Raw genomic sequence first — 21112 nt, forward strand, 5'->3', positions numbered from 1 at the left:
GAGGGTTCCCATGTTCTTGGGACGTAACATGCCCTATGTGGGGTAATGGTATCTATTACATAGCTCTATCATGTGCTGGGGAGGTGTGGTCACCCATCGGGCTTCTGCTCTCCGTGGCGCACGGTATGTCGAAGGTTCGATCTTCTTGCTGATGGTTTTGGAGCGACTTGCGTTGCACCCCGGTCCGTCCTTCTCCTGGGTCGCTGTGTCGCTAGCTTAGTCTGGCCTGCTGTCTGCGGCATCGCGTTGTAGCGGTTTTGCACTTCTGTCCGACTTGGTTCCACTTCATTCGTGGGTTAGTGTGTGCCGGCCCCTCCCTTGGGGCGTGTCCTGGCCCTTCCTGGCCTCTGCCTTCGGCCAGCGTCTAGCTTGACCCGGGTGCACCGTTCCGTGGTGTTGTCTGCTGCTGGCTGTACATGCCAGTGCAGGCCTGTTTGTTCTAAAACACCATTGTGGCCTTTGATGTATTCCCTTGTGCCTTTCTTCTTCCGCTGCTTGCGGCTGAGGTGTGTTCAGCTGTTACTGTGTGTGTGTTTCTTGCGGTGGGCCCTGCTGCCGTTTCTTCCTCTTCTCCCTAGGGTTTGAGGTGGCCCTTGTGTTCCTTGAGGCTTTTCGGACGCTGTCTGCCCCTGCGGGGTGTTGGGCAGTTCTCCCTTGGTTGGGCTTAGTATATCCTGGCCTTTCTCTTCTCGTCCCTGTGACATGTCCCCTGCTGGGGCCCTGTGTCTCTCCTGGTGGGGAGGCTCTCTCACAGGCCCTCCTCCCTTTTGGGTATGGCTAGGGTATCTATTCTATGTTAAGGAATCTACGGCTAGTAGTCTCTATCAGATGTACAAGTTACTTACCTTCGGTAACGATGTATCTGGTAGAGAAGATTCTAGTCACAGATTCCTTCACGACCCGCCCTTCCTCCCCGTTCTGTGAGGACCCTCTGCTTGGGTTTCTGCAGTCGCCTCCCTCTGGGTGGCTTGTCTTCTGTGGGTGTCCTCTTCATTTTCTTCCGGTCAGGCATCCCTCCAGCTGGTTTCTCTCTAGTGTGAGGGCCTACTTTTGCTCTTTCCCTCTGTTGTTAGAGTTTCTGATCCCCACCCGGTCTTCTTAGTTGGGGGTTCTTTTACCTGTCCTTTGACCTCCTATTCCTTTATGGGGATATGGCCCTCCTTGGCAGTGTAGTCTGCGGATGGATTACCTGTCCTTTGACTTCCTACTCCTTTCAGGAAGTATGGCCATCCTTGGCAGTGTAGTCTGGGGATGGATTGCTGTTGCTTCTCTGTTCCAAGCTTGTGGCCCTTTCCCTTGTGGTTGTGGTTGCAGACCCTCTCTCTTTCTGTCACGGCACTTTCACATGCTTGTGCCTCCAGGATGGCTCTCGCCTTGGCTTGTGAGGTGGTTCCACGGAGTGGTTCTGTGCGCTTTTGTTGCTATGGCTTTGCTGCTCTGGCCTTCTGGTGCTTTACTGCCACCTGGTGCTATCGCCTTGGCTTGCACATTTGTTCCGCAGAGTGGTGCTCTGCTCTTTTCCTGCTCTGGCCTGCTGTTGTTGCCTTCTTGTGCCTTGGTGCCACCTGGTAATGTTTGTCACCTTTTGTTTCTCTCTATTTTGTTTCTCTGGTTTTTTCACACACTGTTCCATTGCTCTCCTCAGTTTTGTTGTGATGGCTCTGCGTAGTGGCGCGGAAAAGTTCTCCGAAGCAAACTGACGTCAGTGCGCCGGGGTGGGGCTTATGTGACCTTGCTGATGTCACGCCCGCGGAGGACATCGGGTCGGAGTCGTGTGGTACCACCCCAGGCGCGCAGGGATGCTGGGCAAGAAAGTTTTCCGGGTCCAGTCTCACGCCTGGGGATAATTCTACGTTAAGGAATCTGCGGCTAGAATTGTCTCTACCAGATACATCGTTACCGAAGGTAAGTAACTTGTACTTCATGTCGGCCGTGCGCCATTTGTTTGCCCCGCCGGGTCCCTCCGAAGTGCCTCCAGGCCCCGCGAATCCGTCGGAAGAGTTTACCTCTGTGCCGCCGCCTCTGGCCTCTGCTATGCCGGCAACATACCCTGCGGCGGCGGTTGCTCTGGCCCTGGATCCGGCTTCGGCGCCAGCTTCGGGACTGGTATCTTACCCTCCCATTTCATTTCTTGGAGGGGAGTTTATCCCATTTCCCAGGGCACCGTGGCCTCTTCAGCAACCGGTGGACGAAAGGGAGTACTGGGAGGGGTCTGAGGACCCTCTTACAGCTCAATGCGAGGATGAGCCTGAATGGGAAGGCGATGTAGAGGGTCCAGTGGATCTGGATTTCTCTCCACACCCTGGTATTCTGTCCCCTTCTTCCTTGGCCACGGAGGAGGTTGGGACTTTATCGGTAGTGTTGCGTAGGGCAGCTGAGGCTCATAACCTCGAGCTCCCTTCTGTACCGATCAGGACCAATCTCCTGCAGCCGTAGTCGTCCTCTGCGGAGCCGTTACCACCCTTCAATGAAGCGCTTACTGATATCCTGTTGGGCACCTGGATCAAACCTAACACAGGGTGTGGCGCGCCGCCATCGCCCGGTGATCCCAGCTTTTTCACACAACACCCGACGCCTGAGACTCTGCTTATCCAGGCTTCTGCCTCGCCGAGTGCGTTCTCTTCTGCTCCTCCGGACAAGGAATCTAGGAAACTGGAGCAATTTGGGAAAAAGATTTTCACATCTGCCAGCTCAGGGTTGCGAGCGGTGAATACTGCTTGCCTGCTAGGCCGCTATTCTCATTCGGTGAGGTGCTGCCTCAATGCCCTGTGGAAGCATGGGTGGTTCTCTCCCAAGCCGTTACCGAAGGGAGAGATGCTGCAAAATGTACTATTCATTGTGCGCTTGACACGGCCGATTCTCTCGGTAGGGCACTTTCCACAAGTGGCGCTCTGTCGTTATGCTTGGCTCTGAACTACTGGCTTCTCTGGGGATGTCCAGAACACTCTGTTGGACATGCCCTTTGATGGTATGCGCCTCTTTGGTACACGCCTCTTTGGTGATAAGGCGGATAGCACCCTGGAACGCTTTAAGGACTCTCGGGCTACGGCCCAGTCCTTGGGTCTCGACACCACGCGTACTCCTTCGGGTCCGCTTTTCGGTCCTTTCGAGGTCGGGGCGCCCAGGCGCGTTCCTTTCAGACCCTCAAGCCTGCGCAGCCACAGACTCAGCGCAGCCGTGAGACTCGCCGTGGTGGGTCCCGATGACAGCGAACGGGTCAGTCCACCACCTCCCCTTCCGCCGCCGCCTTAAAACCTTCCTAGTCCGGCGTTATAAGCCCACCTAACGCCAGTGGGTGGCAGGATTCGCCATCACCTTCCCCACTGGCGCTCCATAACCTCGGACAGGTGGGTTCTGCAAATAGTCTGAAGGGGTTACTCCCTCCCCTTCCAATCTACCCCTCCAGCCATGCCACCTCAGTACCACCGCATGTCGGGGGAACACTTGGCACTTCTCCAGTAGGACGTTGCGGCCCTCTTGGCCAAGGGGGCCATCGAGCCTGTTCCGACGCCAGAAGTAGGTCATGGTTGTTCCCACTACTTCTTGGTTCCAAAGAAGGACAAAGGTCTGCGCCCTATCTTAGACCTCCGAAACGTCAATCGCTTCCTCCGGAAGGAGAAGTTCAAGATGCTCACGCTTGCTCAGGTCTTGTCTGCCCTAGACCCACATGACTGGCTGGTAGCGTTGGACTTGCAGGATGCTTATTTTAATATCCCCATCCTGCCAGCCCACCAGCTTTACCTGCGGTTCACGGTGGGCCACGAGCACTTTCAGTTCACCGTGCTCCCTTTGTCTTACCAGCGCCCCTCGGGTGTTCACCAAAGTGATGGCGTGGGTCGCAGCTCATCTGCGCAGATCAGGGGTTTCAGTCTTCCCCTATCTCGACGACTGGCTGTTGAAGGCAGGCTCGCACCAGGCAGTCGTCTCCCACCTCCACACTACGGCCGACCTCCTGCATTTGCTGGGGTTTTCCATCAACGTGCCGAAGTTGCACCTGATTCCCTCTCAGAAGCTCCTCTTCATCGAAGCGGTTCTGGATACGGCGCAGTTTAGGGTTTATCCTCCCGAACAGCGATTCCGGGACATTCGGGCTATGATTCCGATCTTTCCGCCCTGGTCCTGGGTTTCGGTCACGAAGACACTGAGGCTGCTGGGCCTCTTGGCCTCCTGCATTCTGCTAATCAATCATGCCAGATGTCATATGCGGGCCTTGCAGTGGGACCTGAAGTTCCAGTGGACGCAGCATCGGGGGAACCTGTCCGACTACGTCCAGATCTCGGAGGGCACTGCACAGGACTTGCAGTGGTGGCTCACAGACCAGCGTTGGGTCAGCGGCAGATCCCTCTCCCATCCCCAACTGGAGCACACAGTAGTGACGGACGCGTCCCTCCTGGGATGGGGTGGCCACATGGGAGAGGCGGAGATCAGAGGCCTCTGGTCTCCGGCGGAATCCAAGTACCATATCAATCTTTTGGAGCTCAGGGCGATCCTACATGCACTCAAAGCATTCCTTCTCTCTGTCAAGGGGAGAGTAGTGCAGGCGTTCACAGACCACACCACCGCCATGTGGTACTGCAACAAACAGGGCGGGGTGGGGTCGTGGACCCTATGTCAGGAGGCTCTACGTCTCTGGACGTGGCTGGAACGTCAAGGCATTTCCTTGGTGGGTCAACACCTGGCAGGTACCCTGAACGCCAGGGCGGACAAACTTAGCCGCAGGTGCATGTTGGATCACGAATGGCATCTTCACTCGGAGGTGGTGCAAGGTCTCTTTCAGCAGTGTGGAGAACCTTGGTTAGATCTATTCGCCACCGAAGAGAACGCGCAATGTCAGCAGTTCTGCACGTTGGAGTTTCCAAGGCGGCTCTCGTTAGGCGACGCTTATTGTCGCGAGTGGAGTTGCGGTCTGTTGTACGCCTTTCCGCCTATACCACTTCTGCCCAGAGTGCTGAAGAAGATCCGGCGCGACCGGTCCCAGGTCATGCTTGTGGCACCTGACTGGGCTCGAAGAGTTTGGTATCCCGAGCTACTCGAGCGTGGATTCCCAATCCGACTGCCTCTTCAGGAGAATCTCCTGTCGCAGCAACAGGGGACGGTCCTCCACCCGAACCTGTCCAGCCTCCACCTCCTTGCGTGGAGATTGAGCGGCGACAGTTGATTCCATTTGACTTGCCTGGTGAAGTCAGTAATGTTATTCTGGCAGCCAGACGTCCCTCCACTAAAACGGTATAAGCCTGTCGCTTGAAAAAAATTGTGGCATGGTGCACAGCAAAATCTGTTGATCCTATTGTTCCTTATTTCTTTGGCTCAGCAGGGCTCTGCTTTGGGCACTATCAAGGGCTACCTCTCTGCTCTTTCAGCCTCTCTTAGGTTGCCTGATCAGCCCGCTCTTTTCAAGTCTCCAGTTGTGAATAGATTTCTCAAAGGCATTAGTCACCTTTTCCCTCCTATTCCTTTTGTGATGCCTCAATGGGACTTGAACCTGGTTCTCACATACCTGATGTGCGCTCCATTTGACCCTCTTCATAACTGTCCTTTGCGGTTATTGACTTTTAAAACTGTCTTCCTGGTGGCCATTACCTCTGCTCTGCAGGTGCGTGAGCTCCAGGCTCTTTCCTGCAAACCTCCTTTCCTAGCGATTCATTCGGACAAGGTTGTGCTTCGACCGCGTCCCTCCTTTCTACCAAAAGTCGTCTCTGCCTTTCATCTCGGGCAAACTGTCACTCTGCCCACTTTCTTTCCGCCTCCGCACCCTTCAAGAGAAGAGGAGAGGCTCCACCGTCTGGACCCAAAACGTGCGCTTTCGTTCTATCTTAACCGCACACAACAGTTCCAGGTGGATGACCAGCTCTTTGTTGGCTACGTGGGCACCAAGAAAGGCCGGGCTCTGCACAAGCGCACTATTTCCCGATGGGTTGTCTTGTGCATTAAAGCCTGTTACTCTCTGGCTAAAATAGAACCTCCAGTTGGGCTGCGCACCCATTCTACCAGGGCGACAGCAGCTGCCACAGCATTGGGACTCGGTGTCCCCCTGCAAGACATCTGTCAGGCGGCCACTTGGGCCTCGTTGCATACTTTTACTAAGCACTATTGCCTTGAGAGTCCGGTCCGGATAGACTGCTTCTTTGGCCGTTCGGTTCTCCGTGACTTTCTGGTGTAATCTCACTTCGCAGACCCACCACCGGGGTTGGTATTGCTTGGGTATGTATTCTAAGGTAAAGAATCTATCACTAACATGTCTCTTTCAGATGCGCAAGTTACTTACTTGTGTAACGATATATCTGTAAGAGACATTAGTTAGTGATAGATTCCTTACCGCCCGCCCATCCTCCCCGTTCTGCGAACTGTTCTCTAGGGTTCAGGTCATCCCTTTCGGGGCCCTAGTTCTGTTGCACCAGTAGTCGGTCTCTGGCTTGGCTCTGCGCTTCTGGCGCGGAAAAGTTGTGTACAGAACTGACGTCAGCGCACGTGGGCGCGTCTAAGTAGCTCCGACGACATCATCTCGGTGGCTACGATGCCAGCGACGTATGCGGAGCCGTACGATGACGCCTACCGACGCGCAGGGGTACTGCTGACTTTCCGGATCCAGTCTGACGCCTGGGGGTATTCTAAGGTAAGGAATCTATCACTAACTAATGTCTCTAACAGATATATTGTTACACGAGTAAGTAACTTGTACGTCACTGTTGGTTTGGGTAGGTAATCTGGAGGAGTTTGAGATCCGAGTACTCTAGTTTACGTTGGAAGCTAGACTCTATAACAACTTGCTGGAGTTACAGGCAATTCTCATTGATCTTTTTACAGTCCATCAAAAGGTGGCTGGTGCAGGTCCTCATGGACAACACCACCACCATGTGGTATTGCAACAAGCATGGTGTAGTGGGTCCTGGGTCCTATTACAGGAGGCTTTGTGCCTCTGGAGTTGGTTGGTGCGTCAGGGAATCTTCCTGATCCTGAACCACTTGGCAGGGTCCTTGAATGCCAGAGCGGAATTGCTCTCCAGATGGCATCTGGCAGACCACGAATGACTCCTACATCTACAAGTGGCGCAGGGGTTCTTTTGACAGTGGGCGGACCTTGAGTAGATCTTTTTGCCACCGTTCAGGATGCACAGTGTTAAACGTTTTGTGCAGTTGAGTTTCCACAAGAACACTCCCTAAGAGATGCTTGCCAGCTGGAATGGAATTCTGGATTGCTATACTCAGTCCTGCTCTGCCTTTCCAGCCCAAAGTTCTAAAAAAAAAAAAAACAGGTGCGACTAAGCCCATGTCATTCTATAGGCTTCGCATTGGGACAGGAGAGTGGTGCCCAGCGCTTCTCATCTAGAGCATCTGTACTTCAGGAGGACCTCCTATCGCGGCAATGGGGCAGGGTTCTCCACCCAAATCTAAACAATCTACACCATCATGAGTAGATATTGAGCAACAGCAGCAGCAGTTGACTGCATTTTATCTGCTGCCGTAAGTGGTGGATGTCAGCCTTGCTGCTAGATGCCCTTCCAGGAAGTCTGTTTATGACGGTCGCTGGAACAGATTTGTTGACTGGTGTGGTATCTGCAAGATAGAGCCTTTACTTTAACAAGTCAAGCTGTTGCATATTCTTTTGTTTGTTTTTCTTCTTATCCAGCTACGGCCTTGCAGTGGGCAGTATTAAATGCTATTTGTCATGGGCTTCTGTGTTTGCCAGATCAGCTGTCCTTGTAAACTGTTTGTGATGCCAGAGTGGGACTTTAATTTGGTCTTAACGTTTCTCATGTGCATGCCGTTCGAGGCAATCCATAGCTACTTGCTGCATCTCTCTACTCTGAAGACTATCTTCCTCATTGTGACTACTTCATCTCATCACATGAGTTAGCTTCAGGCACCGTCGGTGCAACTGTATTACACCCTCTTTTTTTCTAGAACAATTGCTATGGAGAATTTGGTTGTCTTTTTTGCCTAAAGTCGTTACTCCTTTCCATGTTGGGCAGTTTATCACACTGCCTGCGTACTTTGCCCCCTCCCCTCCTCTCACCTCTTGAAAGAGGAGTAGAGGCTTCATTTTTTTTTTTTTTATAAAAATTTGTATTATTCGCAACCGCCTTCATACCGTCATCCTTTCCACAATAGGTGCATACAATACATAGTAATATATTGCTCTCTTGAGTTCACATACAATATTATCAGGCAACATATCCATAAGAGTGTACGGTATTATCCAAGTTCCTATTTCCCGTCTCTCATTGGCTGTTAACAGTCTCCCCACTCTGGTAACTATTACCCTCAACTTTCCCCCCCAACAAAATTACTACCCCCTTCCCCCCCCCCCCCCCCCCCCCTATCCCTCCCCCAGTGTGCTTCCCCATCAGTTCCAGTTTCAATGTGTCGTAACTTCTAGGTACATGCCCACTTTGCGCCGTCACTATTACCCGGCCTCTATCAAGGAGTAGAGGCTTCATCAGTTGAACCCCAAAAGGGCTTTAAGCTTTTACACTGATCGTACCAAGGAACACCATTTGAACTATCAGTTCTTTTTGAGGTTCTCCAAAACAAAGAAAGGGAAGGCTGGGCTCAGGAGTACTCTATTGACGTGGTTGTCGTCTGCACCACAATTTGGTATGCACTGGACAAGAAGCAGCCTCCAGCGGGTCTGATAGCCCATTCCACCTGGACCAAGACTGCTTCCACTGTGTTGGAATGCAGAGTGCCTGTCCTTGACATCTGACAGGCTGCATCATGGCATCACTCCACACATTCACAGAGCACTACTACCCTGACATCTAGGTCCAGAGGGAAGAGCATTTTGCCTGTAGTTTGGTCCTGCAAGACTTAATGGTCTGACCCCACTCCACAGACCCTCCACCTTGAGACGGTACTGCTTTGGCATCTATTCTAAGGTGAGGAATCTGCCGTTAGAAGAATACATCAGAGGTGTCAGTGTAAAGTCAGTGGCGGGCTCTGACGGCACAGAGAATACATTGGCCATCTGTAAACCAACTGAAGGGTCCTTTGGATCCCATAGGCTCACCAGAGGAAGCCGGAGAGAAATACACAGCATGGTCTGCTTAAAGGCCTCCATCTGCTGTGGTGTCGCTGATGGCCCAGGGAACTCTGGTCACATCGATATCAGTTGTGGAATTGGCTCTTCAGTTGGGAATCGGGAGTACGGTTGAGTGGCCCTTCAATGCCCTTGTAACTTAACTTTAGATGGAGTGTAGCTGGATGGGATAAAGTCCTACTTCCACTTATTATGTTTCCTCTGCGATTTGGACTTCGACTCACCAGATGACTTTAACCGTGAAATAGACTCTCAATAAAGGCCTTGACAGAAGGAGCGGGCCTGTGCCCTCGACTTTGAGCGGGTCTAATGTTGAGATCCGTGACTTTTCCCTGTGTTTAGCAATATACAGCTTCGCCTTATGCTCCTGGATTGCCTTCAAATGCCTGAGGGAAGTTCATCAAACGACTTGGAGTCTTTCTGGAACCCAAACGCCAAAAACACACCTCCTGCAAGTCAGTTACCCACATCTTTTTTCGACAGTGCCAGTATGGTTCAAACCCTGTAGTTGTAGGTGGGGACATAGATCCCTTCCACACTGGCTTGCGGTTTGAAAAACTGTTAATACAGACTGAAGAGGGAGTAGAAAATGAGAATTGCCTTTTAAGTTGCAGAAGGAGTCAATCACGAAACTGACATAATTTTGCTGGGGTGGCACTGTCACTTACAGGGTGGGACAAAGTCCATGAGAAGCCGCATGGTCCACCTGACGGTGCACGGAATACTGCTTTGAAGGATTTACAGATCCAGTCTGGCACCTGGAATGTTCTAAACGTGATGAATCTATGGTTAGTAATATTTATCAGAAAGCGCATTATCGAAGCTAAGATACTTGTTTTTCTGATAGATACTCCATTTGACCCCAGATTCTTCACTGCCCTCCCGCCTCTCCCTTCTCTGTAGGGGACACTTTTTAAAATCGAAAAGGTTGAAGTTAAAAATCTGCACACTGGTACTGCTAATTGTGCACAGCCCACGTCTAAGGGTGCAGAAAAAGATAAGCAGGAAACTGAGGTGAGCATGCAGGCGTGGCGCTTATATGTGGCTCTGCTCCATCACTTTTGGGATGCTACAGAGTATTCTTATATGAGGAATCTATGTCTAGATAGAAGACGGGTGTTCGCGAAGGTAAGTAGCTTGATCGTTTGGTACCAGTAATTCAGATTTTGCATATTCCATCACATGAATGCAACTGTTTCATACTCCATATAATTGATCTTCTGCATAATTCCTCATACCATCTCAAGTGACAACTCACGCTGCGGAGAGGTTCCCTTTCCCTTCCGTTCGTAAATCTTTTGTTGCTTCTCACCATTTAGCCTGTGTCTGTGTCCAGATGCATCATTCAGTTTCCTTTAGTCTGGAAAGAACCTCAAATGGGCTGCCCAAGTGTATGGGGCAGGTTACATATGGTGCAGTTGCACCCCTGATGTATCAGTAGAAGCGTATGCATCTGCATGACCCAGACCATGGCCTTTGTTTTTTGTTTTTTTCATGCAGCTAGGTGGTAGGGATCTCATTTAGTTGTGAGTCCTCTCCATATAGCTTCTTGATTCACCTGGCCCTTGCATAGATCTTCCTATGATCATGGCTGCTCCCTGTCCTCATATGGTAGTTGCGGCCTTCTTCCACGGGTCCATGCAACGCAATTCTTCCAGAATGCAGGCTTGGCATCGGTCTAATGTGAAGCTGCAGTCATCCCAAGGTTCTGTCTCTGGTGATGTCCAGAATGTTTGAAAGTTACTGGCTCAAGAGGTCCAGTATTTGTGCCATTTAATAATGCCAATCAAATTGCTTGTTGCTTCACAATTACGTTTTTACCAGTTAGGGTGAAGTGTAGGTCTTCCATCTTTGTGTCCTGTTTTTGCGGGGAAGGAATGGGGTTCACTGAAGCACACAGATCTTCCACTAAACAAATAAAAACCCTCCTACCCCCATTCTTCCTTTCTTACCCGCCGGAGACAGTCTTGTTATTTAGTTGGTGGTGCTAAAAAGAGGTACAATGCTAATCAGACGTCGAGAAGGTGTGATGTCTGCCTATGCACAAAGGACAGTCCACATGGAGACCAGCATTGTGTACACTCATGCACTCATCCAAAAATGGGCACAACTATTCATTTTGCTACTGTTAAAAAAAAAAAAATACACTACACATACATGGCACACAATGATAGGAAATGGACCTCAGTTTTGAAGAAGTAAACAGACCTTTTAACAGGTAGAGAGACTCCCCTGAAAGAAGACTATCTCATTAAAGTAAACATTCTAGACAGTTATTTTTGTGATACCTAGTGCAGTTGCATAATCATTTTGGTCATAGGCACAACTAAAGTAATATCCAAACTTTCCCTTTACTTTGCATAATGGTAGGTTTTTAATTTTCTTCCGAGGCAGAAATGCTTAATGAATCACATTTTTGGAACCATTATTCAAGTTTTTACACTGCTGTTATAGCGATGAACGCCACTGCAATCGGTCCTGTACTTGCCACTGCTTTGTTTACGTTTTTTTTTAATTCAAGTTGGTCTTAATTTTTAAACAGCTTAAATATATTTTGCTTATAAGAAAAAGGTGATCTTGCAAATATTTACATGTTAATTGATCAAACATAATGAAATACTTTTCAGATATGTGATGCGTACTTTAGGTTGCTAATGTCTCATTTTTGGGCATTCAGCTGTGTTTAACTATGTCAAAAATGTGCTTTTTCAGTCACTTGAAGCACTAGCTTCACAATTATTACAATGACATTATTCATGTATTTAAAAAGATGCCTAATAAAATATCATGATTTAAAAACAGAGAATTGAAAGTTGCAGAAAGACTGGCTCTGTTTCAGTTGTGTGGTAATATTTGAAAACAAAATAAATTGTATGCTTGCTTTAGGGTGAAAGTGCTATGTAAGGAACATTTTCCTGTGAACTCTATTGACAGAACTGTACCTACTTAAATGGCAGTCCTCGCCATCTGTTATTTATCTGTGTCCAAAAGGGGCACTCATCTCTTCAGGGACCCCCAACTCTTTGTGGGACCCCAATTCAGCCTACCGCTCATGAATATCTGTAAGATAAGGGAGCCTCAAGGGTCCCATCATTTAGTTGTACGCCACTGCCGGTGTCTTTGTTGTGGAAGTGATTTTCAAGTGAACAATAAACTCCTGTGCAGATGGGTGGCCCTGAGTGAATAGAGCTCCTTAACTTTACATGTGAAGCAGTAACTCTTATTTCTTTTGCAGCTTGCCTTTGAATCCTTGGCTGTCATTGGTAATGCACTCACCCTATTGGAAGTGGGACAGATTGCTGTGTGCAGGTGAGATATATATATATATACATATGGTATTGTAATATATTATATTATAATATAATATATTATCATTGGTGGTCGTATCCATGCCGGGATCACGCCACATCTTGTAGAGATGTGGTAGGTAGTGTGTTTTCTTTGCTTTGAGCCTATTTGAGAAGTCTTTCCATGTCATGCGTGATAACAACCAGGGTGCGGTTATTGTGTTACGGCACTCACTACTTAGTGGAGTGATGGCTGAGTGGAAGATGATATCAAATATATTTTATAGAAACCGTATCTGGCCATATCAGACACACAGTATTTCCAACCAAGTCATCCGTGTCACCATCTAATAATTTCATATGGAATACAGCTTTGTTTGATAATGGCGTACAGGTATGCAGGCCACATTTTACCAAGCAGTACTTCATTTAGAGGTTCAGAACACCTTAACTCCTGTTTACAGGGAACAGATGACGGTACCTTTTGCAACCCTGTTTTAGGCTCCTCTAGACATATTTGTGGATCAATAGGACTTAAGCAATGGATCGTTCTGTTCCATAGTTAGAGGATTTTGGTTCTTTGTAAGTCAACCCACGAATAAAGTGTTCCCATGTTTGTTCCAAGTCACCAATCCGTGAACTCGAATTACAGAATAAACCCCTGCTTCCATTAGTCCCTAATTAGCCAGCTCTCCCTACTGCTACTACTAGCTGTTCAACATGAGAATCTGGTATCTGAGACCAGACCCAGACAGGGAATCTGATGGGGTATTCTCTGCATATGTTACGCAATACTGTTTCTCAATAACCTTTCGAGGGAGAGTGGTAGTATTTAAGAAAATAAGTGTTTCACAGTTGTAAGAGGACACTGGCAACTAAGAAGGTATTGGAAAGACAAGCACTTTGGAGTCCTTGAATGCTCACGTTATTTTGCATGCATTACCCAGAAATCTCAGAGCTTTGAATTTCTGGGTCAGAATCTGCAGTAAATCTGAAAACCACTATCCTCATGTCTACCGATGTTTCACACTACTTTGATATTAAGTTCGGCGGAACTTAGATACCACTTGTATAATCTTCTTGATTGTCTTTTGTAAATGAAGAGTACTCCTCTGGTCATCATTGTGTGTGTTTTTTTTCTATCAATCAACTTTCCTCCTCTGATATCATTTATACAATTCATTTGTTGAAACAACGTGCACACCCTTATGTTAAACATATCCCTAAGACATCTCTTGTTCTGAAGTAACCCCTTCGTCAGGGGGGTAAAATATATCCTGTAAAATTTTAACAAACAAACAGAAAAGGACATGGTCTAACTAGGTTTATTCAAATCTTTACTAATATTCATCAATTGTTAACATGCTGAACTCTGTTTCATTATCCTCTCGTGTAAACAACTGTACATATGTACCCTAATGTGTTTTATGTATCATAAAGATTCATCTATCTCTAAAAAGTCCCATGTATTGTAGGTAATATGCTGTTTTCTCAAGTTCTGGTAGTGAGTACATTCAATTTTAAAATCAATATGCAGATGTCAGCCTAATAAAATTAAAAAATAAACCGATTAAGTAGTCGTAAAGTCCCAAAATTCTAACGTACCTGGTGATTTAGTAATGTGGGTTCATTTTCTCCCTCACTCATTCGTGTTAGCCATGGCATTCGCTCTAAACAAATAGTTTATTGTTAAAAGTCCTATGCTTATATCTAAGGCTGCCATGTTCCGATCACATGGGGTCTGTCTCTTCAACACAAGTAGCTTAGACTTGTCCCCTCTAACTAGATTTTAGGGCAGATGCGTTCTGAATCCCCATTTGTGGTGGTGCCATCTCTTGAAGATTATAGGTTACCTTTAAAGCAATTATCAAGCCTCCACCAAACCTACTCTCTAACGTGAACTGTGCGAACTTGTTCTCTCTAAATAGATTTGCTGTAGCTTGTCCTCACTTTGTTTTAAGCTGAAAGGATCTAGATCCTCATTTGGGCATGCACCGTCTTTTAAGGATGAAATGTTATCCAGTTTTAACAAAAAACAATGCTTAGTAACGATGAAAAAGAGATGTCAACTTTTGTAGCATGGAACCTTAAAATGTTCACTGTGTACAGTGATACATTTTAGAGACAAGTGTGTTCCAAACAAACCAAGGTTATCTTTACAGTTATGTATGCAATTCTTCCATGTTGATTAGATTTGTCTTTGCTTGTTGTTCTCTCATAATGCTGTCGCTTGAACAGTTTCCCAATTTTACAGCCTGGTCATCAAAGACACTATCTGATAGAGACTACTAGCCGCAGATTTCTTAACGTAGAATTATCCCCAGGCATGAGACTGGATCCGGATTTTTTTTTTTGCCACAGCATCTCTGTGCGCCGGGGTGCGGCACCACGTGACTCCGCCCTGACGTCCGCGGACGTGAAGTCAGCGAGGTCACATAAGTCCTGCCCCGCCGCGCCGACGTCAGTTTCCTTCTTTTCCACATGCAACGCGGATCCGGAGTGTGTTCCCTTGACCTGTTTTCAGGCCTCTTTTAACGCCTTTGCGTTGGGAACAGTGTGCAATACCGGCGGCTTCCAGGGCGGGTTCTATACCGTCTCCGCGTCCACGGCCCCCGGACCCGCTACGCCGCACCTAGCAGTTAGTTGCCCCGCCGGCTTCTCTGCCTTCTCCGGAGACCCCTCAGGCCCCTCACTCCTCCACGGGTCTTCCATCCTACAGGGGCTGGCCGTTTCTTCCTCCAGCAGGACACGGGGACGGACGGCTTTAGTTTGCAGCCTTCGCCCATGGAAGAGTTGCTCTCTCCCCCACGACGCCCTACGGAGGCGAGTGTAGCCTTTGTCCGGGCCATCTCCACAGCCACTGGCATTTTGCAAATGGGCAACCTGGTCGCTCCACTCACCACGGACCACTTGTTGGAGGTTCTCCACCAGGGCTCTGGTGGAGGGGAGCCGCTTCTTCCATTTGAAGCTTCGGTCCACAACTCTCTTCTGGGGGCCTGGGGGCGTCCTGCTACGGGGGATCCGGTGCCTCAGCCGCTCCTCCACCGCCACCGTCCTGCCCGCACGATCCAGTCTGCCTTTTTTCCCACCCATTTGCCCAGGGCCCTGTCCTGCAGACTGCTTTTCCTTCCTTGCCTTCAGTGTTGCTCCCTCATTCACGGGAGGCCCGGTGGTTGGACTCCTGGGGGCGTAACATTTTTGCTTCCACTAGTGCTGCTCTGCGAGCGCTCAACACACTTAGGGTCGGAGGTAGCTCTGGCCAACACACAATGGGATTCCGCGGAGTCCCTTCTGTCTCGCACCTCCCACCAAGGTGCCCGTGCTGATCTGCGGCACCATGTGCTGGATGCTCGAGAGTTAGCTGCATTTATTCTCCGTTCGGCCTTGGAGGTCTCTGATTCTCTCGCCCGCGCTATAGTGACTTCTCAAGCCCTCCGCCGCCATGCTTTGTTGCGAGATAGCGTCTTTCCGGAGAATATTCTGGAGCGTTTTGTTGACCTGCCTTTTGGTGGGATTCTTTAATTTAACACCCACGCGAACTCCGCTATTCAACGACTCCTTGCGGGCCCCGTCCTCCTTCCCTCCGTAAGCTTCAGCTTGTCGGTCCTAAGGTGTCTTATGGGAGGCATTTATCCCACCTCTCTCTTTGGGCCTAGTGTTTAGGTTGGCCCGTCTGTGTGCTGTGCGTGGCTTGGAATGCCTTCAGGGTCCTTACGTTTGCCCCTCTGTACTTTTGGCTGCTGGTACAGCCCTTCAACTTTTGTGGTGTGTGGTTTTGGGCGGTTAGTGAACCCGTATAGGTCCTCAGGTTGGACCATCTGTGTATTCTTTTTTGGCAGATTGGTAAGCCGCATGTGGTGATACCCACGGGTCTTTTTTGTTCTTGACCTCTGCTGTGGGTTTCCCTAAGAGGTGTTCCCCTGTTTTGTTTTGGGGCGTGTCATACCCTAAGTGGGCTACTTGTAGGCTATTGTATAGCTCTGTCCTAAGCTGGGCAGGTGTGGATACCTTCTCGGGTTCCTCGCGTTTCCTGGCGCCACTGTATACCGCTTGGTGTGGTTTCTTTTGTTCTTCTGCCTTCGCGCCGCTTGCGCTGCTCCAGGTTTTGTCCTGCTCAGTATCCAATGGTGTTTCTATCCTTCTTCTACAGGGCTTGCCTGTCGTACATTTTGCACTTTGTTCCTGCGGGATATCTGCTTCTGTGCGTTTTGCCTTCCCTCTTCAGCCTCTGGATCGCCAGACCAACTTTTGTCATGCCATCTACGGTGTCGTGTCTTGGTATTTCCACCTTATTATCCGACGTTTCGGCCTGGTCCTCTGGACTAGGTTATTCCTGGTGTTCTCCTGTGTTCTGGTTGACTGCTTTTGGTCTGTCCTCTATATTTCTCACTTCCCGGGGGTCGCTTCGTGTCCCCGCCCTCCCCCTCCCCCCCCCCCAGTACCCCCTTCCCCGGCTGCTTCTTGGGGGGTTCTTCTCCTCTTTATCTTCTGGCCGGTCCCACTTCTCTTCGTGGGCTGGGTTGTGCCTCTGGAACGGTCCTTCTCTAGGGCTTGTTCTGGGGTTCCCTTGTCTCTGTCTTCGTCTTGCGCTCGGCTTGATCTGGGCACGCTACTTCATAGTAGTTACCAGCTGCCTGCTGCGCACACCTGGTAGTTATGGTCCACCTCCGTGGGCGTCGGCGTGTACCCGTGTGCTCCTGTCCCTTACTTTGCTGGAGCTTTGCACGGCTGTGTCTTCCTTCTCACTTATTGGCTGTGGGGCCGTTCCTGCCTTGTACCCTGCCTCGGGGCTGACACCCGTTCAGCAGTCCCCTTCGCTGTGTGTGTTCTCCTGAGGCGGGCTCTGACTTCGTTCCACCCCTCCTCCTTGGATTTGCGGGTGGTTCTTTTCTTCCTTTGGTATTCGCTTCGTGCCCTCTGTCCATCCTGGTTTTCCGGTCGGATGCCCTTTGCCCCTCGGGTAGGCTTGTGGTATCCTGGCCATCCCTTCACCTTGCTTACTTCTGCTTGGTGGGGGCTGGGCCGTCCTTCCTGACCCCATAACACATCCCCTGTTGGGGCCCTGTGTTCTTTCAAGCTGGTGAGGTTCTCTTGCAGACCCACCTTCCCTCTGGGTATGGCTAGGGTATCTTTTCTACATTAAGGAATCTGCGGCTAGTAGTCTCTATCAGATGTACAAGTTACTTACCTTTGGTAACGATGTATCTGGTAGAGACGATTCTAGCCGCAGATTCCTTCACGGCCTGCTCTTCCTCCCCGTTCTGCGAGGACCCTTCGGATTGGTCTTCTGCACTCGCCTCCCTCCGGGTGGCTTTGTCTTCTGCGGGTGCCCTCTTTCACTTCCTGCCTGGCAGGATGCTTCGTTCTGTTAATTTGTTCCACTCCTTCTTTTCTGGTAATTGGACGGTAGGTTCATGTGTACTTCTGCATCCCTACACCCTGGTTATTCCAGTGTGGGGCCTACTCATAATCTTCTCCCTTGTTTCATTGCTTGGGGTTTCTGACTCCTCTGCAGTCCTCTGGGTTGGGGTCTCTTGGCTGTGCATCAGCCCTTAGCTCTTTACAGGGGATACGACATTCCTTGATGGCGTGGTCTTGGGGTATCTGAAAGAGACACGTTAGTGATAGATTCCTTTCCTTATAATATCCCCAGGCGTCCGATTGGATCCAGAAAGTTTTGCTAGCAGTACCCCTGCGCATCAGTAGATGGCGTCTTGCGGCTCCGCGTCCGTCGCTGGCGTCGTAAGTGCCGAGATGACGTCACGAAGACTACTTAGGCGCCACTCATGCGCGCTGATGTAAGTTCTTTCTTTTTCCGCGCCAGAAAGCGCAGATCCGTTTAGAGCAGTACCTTAGTCACTTTTTGACTACCCTTTTTGAGACTTTTGTCTCCTGTACTCTTTTGGTTCCCTTGGTGCACATAGGGATGCCTGGCTTTAACTCTTGTGGGGCCTGCCGTCGCAATATGTCGGTGGCGGACCCCCACGATGTCTGCCTCTATTGCCTGGAGATCGACAATGACTCCCGAGACTGTCAGGACATGGCCCCGAAGGCCTTGCGGGAGCGGCGCCGGAACCTGCTGGAGGTCCGGCACTCGTCTCAGCACCGTTCCCGGTCCAGGGGCCATTCCAGGGACCGCTCACGGGGCCGCATTCTCCGCTCGGATTCGAGTAGGAGACGACACAAAAAGAAGCAGAAGAAGCGTGTTCGCCCTTTGACGCCCTCCCCGTCGGTCCCCGGATGAGGACGAGGGGGACAGGGGTTCTGCCCCGGCAGCTCCTTCGGAGCCCGGGAGTCCCACGGCCTACCCACCTTACCCGGGTCCGTCGGCGACTCCCGCACAGGTGCAAGAATTTCTTGCTTCCATGGGCCGCCTCTTTGGGCCGCCGGCGGATTCAGCTTCGGCGCCACAAGATCTCGTGCCGGAGGCCCGCGAGGCTGCATTAGTGGTATTAGCTAAAAAGAAACCACGAGATTGTTACAACTTTTGTTGTTCAGAGACAAGTGCGGTGTGTGGATTATATGTTTGTCTATTTGTGTTTCATTGTTTGTTTTGTGTTCAAATACGTCTTTGATTTCACCCTATGAGTTAGTAGTGCGATGGCAGAAAAAGATGCCTTCGCCTATAGTGAGGAACATATCCAGAACTTAATTCGAGAACCCCCCGTCTTTGCTTCAGCTACCTTAAGTGTCACTGCAAAAACCCAGAACGAATCTGACAAACTCATTCGATTACGCAAAAAACAAATCAGGACGGACTTACATGGGCATTTCTTATTACAACATCTAAAAGAAGGAACAATTCCATCTGGATTGCAGATACGAAATATCCCAGTAGTATTTATCGACGACCTGATATATAAGAAAGGATTCAGCTGCATTGAGACGAAATGCAGCCGGGATTTAATGGTGTTGACTGTTGAAACAGCCCACAGGCTGTCATTGTTACAATTGCAAGAGATAGCGGACCTGGAAGCAGAAGTTAAAAATAACCAAAGTCTCACTGACGCTAAAACTTTACTTGAAAAAGTCGAGAAGGAGATATCGGATTTTAAAGACTACACAGTCATTCAAAAAAGCAATAAATTCGAGGCAGACAAAAAGAACTTCTCTTTGGAATCTACATACCCGTACTTAAATAAAGATTTTTATATCAACAACGAATCGAGAAATTATTTACAAAATTATAGAGGACGATCAAGAAAGAAATTTATCACCTTTTCCGAAACTACATCTTCGTCTTCAGGTGGCGAGTCGGATGACAACATAGGGACAAACACAAACCCAAGACTAAAACAACAAAATCAGGATCAACAAATAAATCAAGGGTCGCATTTTTTAGCACGTGGCCAACGGCAGGGCAGAGGTCGCCTACGTTATTCCCAACCATGGGAAATGAGAACTCGGCGTCAGTACTACAGGAGCTAGCTCCCTCACCGGTGTTCAATTTGTCTGAAAAAATCCTGACAGAAGCAGAATTGTCTGTATTATCTAAAGGACTAGGATTCGTACCATCTAGACCAACGGACTTTGTCAAACTTAAGTTGGAAATAATTGAATTTTGTCGGAAAGTTAGGCTCAAAATATTTTTCCAGGACAGCCCCGAAACCTCCACAACAGAGATAACAGGATTAAGGAGAAAATCCTTGTTTTGTCCATCAGGTCCAAAAATCCCCAAGGAGATCAACACTTTCGAAAAGACTATCCTCTCTGGGATACAAACAATGGAAAAGAAAAAAAGCTATATTAAATATAATCTGGCTAAACAAGAGAAAGATGCATTGTTGGCCCTCAAAAACGACAGATCCGTGGTGGTGAAACAAGCGGACAAAGGGGGTGCAGTGGTGATTTGGGACCTAAATAAATATAAAAAAGAGGCGTTGCGCCAGCTAGAAGACGCTGACTGTTATCGAAAAATTTCGAAGGACCCAACTAAGGAACTTCAAAATCAACTCTTTCAAATCATTGAGGAAGGGTTCACACAAGGTTTCGTTGGCCCAAAGGAACGGATTTTTCTACAAAACAAGAACCCTAGGACACCTGTCTTTTATGTTTTACCTAAACTACATAAGAGTGAAATTGACCCCCCTGGCAGACCAATCGTTTCAGGGTGTGAGTCGCTTATTGAACCAGTTGCCCAATATATTGACTTCTTTTTAAAACCTTTCATTAGCGACATTCCGGCCCACTTGAAAGACACCACAGCCTTCTTGAACAGAATAACGTCGGTAAAGTTTGATAACAAAAATCAACTGATGGTGACACTAGACGTGGTGTCGCTTTACACCCAGATACCCCAAGATCAAGCGTTAGAGACACTAATGTGGTTCCTTGACAAAAGAGAACGACCAGTCCAGGTTCCATCGGATTTCATTTTGGAACTCGCCAAATTCGCACTATCAAAAAACTATTTTTCTTTTGAATCACAGTTCTTCTTTCAAATAAGAGGCGTGGCGATGGGGTGTCCTTTCGCCCCAGAGCTAGCGGTGCTATTTATGGGACTCTACGAAAAAAATGTCATCTATGACAACAACCCGTACTCGGCAAATATTTCCAACTACATGAGATACATAGATGATATCTTTTTAATTTGGACTGGGTCTCAACAACGATTAGATGAGTTCGTAGGATGGCTCAACGAACGATCAAGAGATATCAAATTCAGCTGTTCGGCATCTAACCAGTCAATAACATTCTTGGACGTCAAAGTAGAAAACCTTTCGGGTCAACTAGAAACCACACTTTTTAGGAAGTCAACTGATCGAAACAAGGCACTCCATTATACCAGT

General features: G+C 48.9%; 1 protein-coding gene across 1 annotated transcript in view; it reads left to right on the forward strand.

Moving 5' to 3' along the window:
- Positions 1–21112, forward strand: part of MDN1 (midasin AAA ATPase 1) — a 2002810-nt gene that overhangs the window by 1924994 nt on the left and 56704 nt on the right. The window contains exon 98 of the mRNA XM_085611158.1: positions 12272–12345. Within this exon, the coding sequence (XP_085467284.1) occupies positions 12272–12345 (74 nt within the window). The remainder of the gene's footprint in view (positions 1–12271; positions 12346–21112) is intronic.

Source organism: Triturus cristatus, chromosome 6 (genome assembly GCF_964204655.1).
Source record: "Triturus cristatus chromosome 6, aTriCri1.1, whole genome shotgun sequence".
In the NCBI taxonomy this organism is placed as follows: domain Eukaryota; kingdom Metazoa; phylum Chordata; class Amphibia; order Caudata; family Salamandridae; genus Triturus; species Triturus cristatus.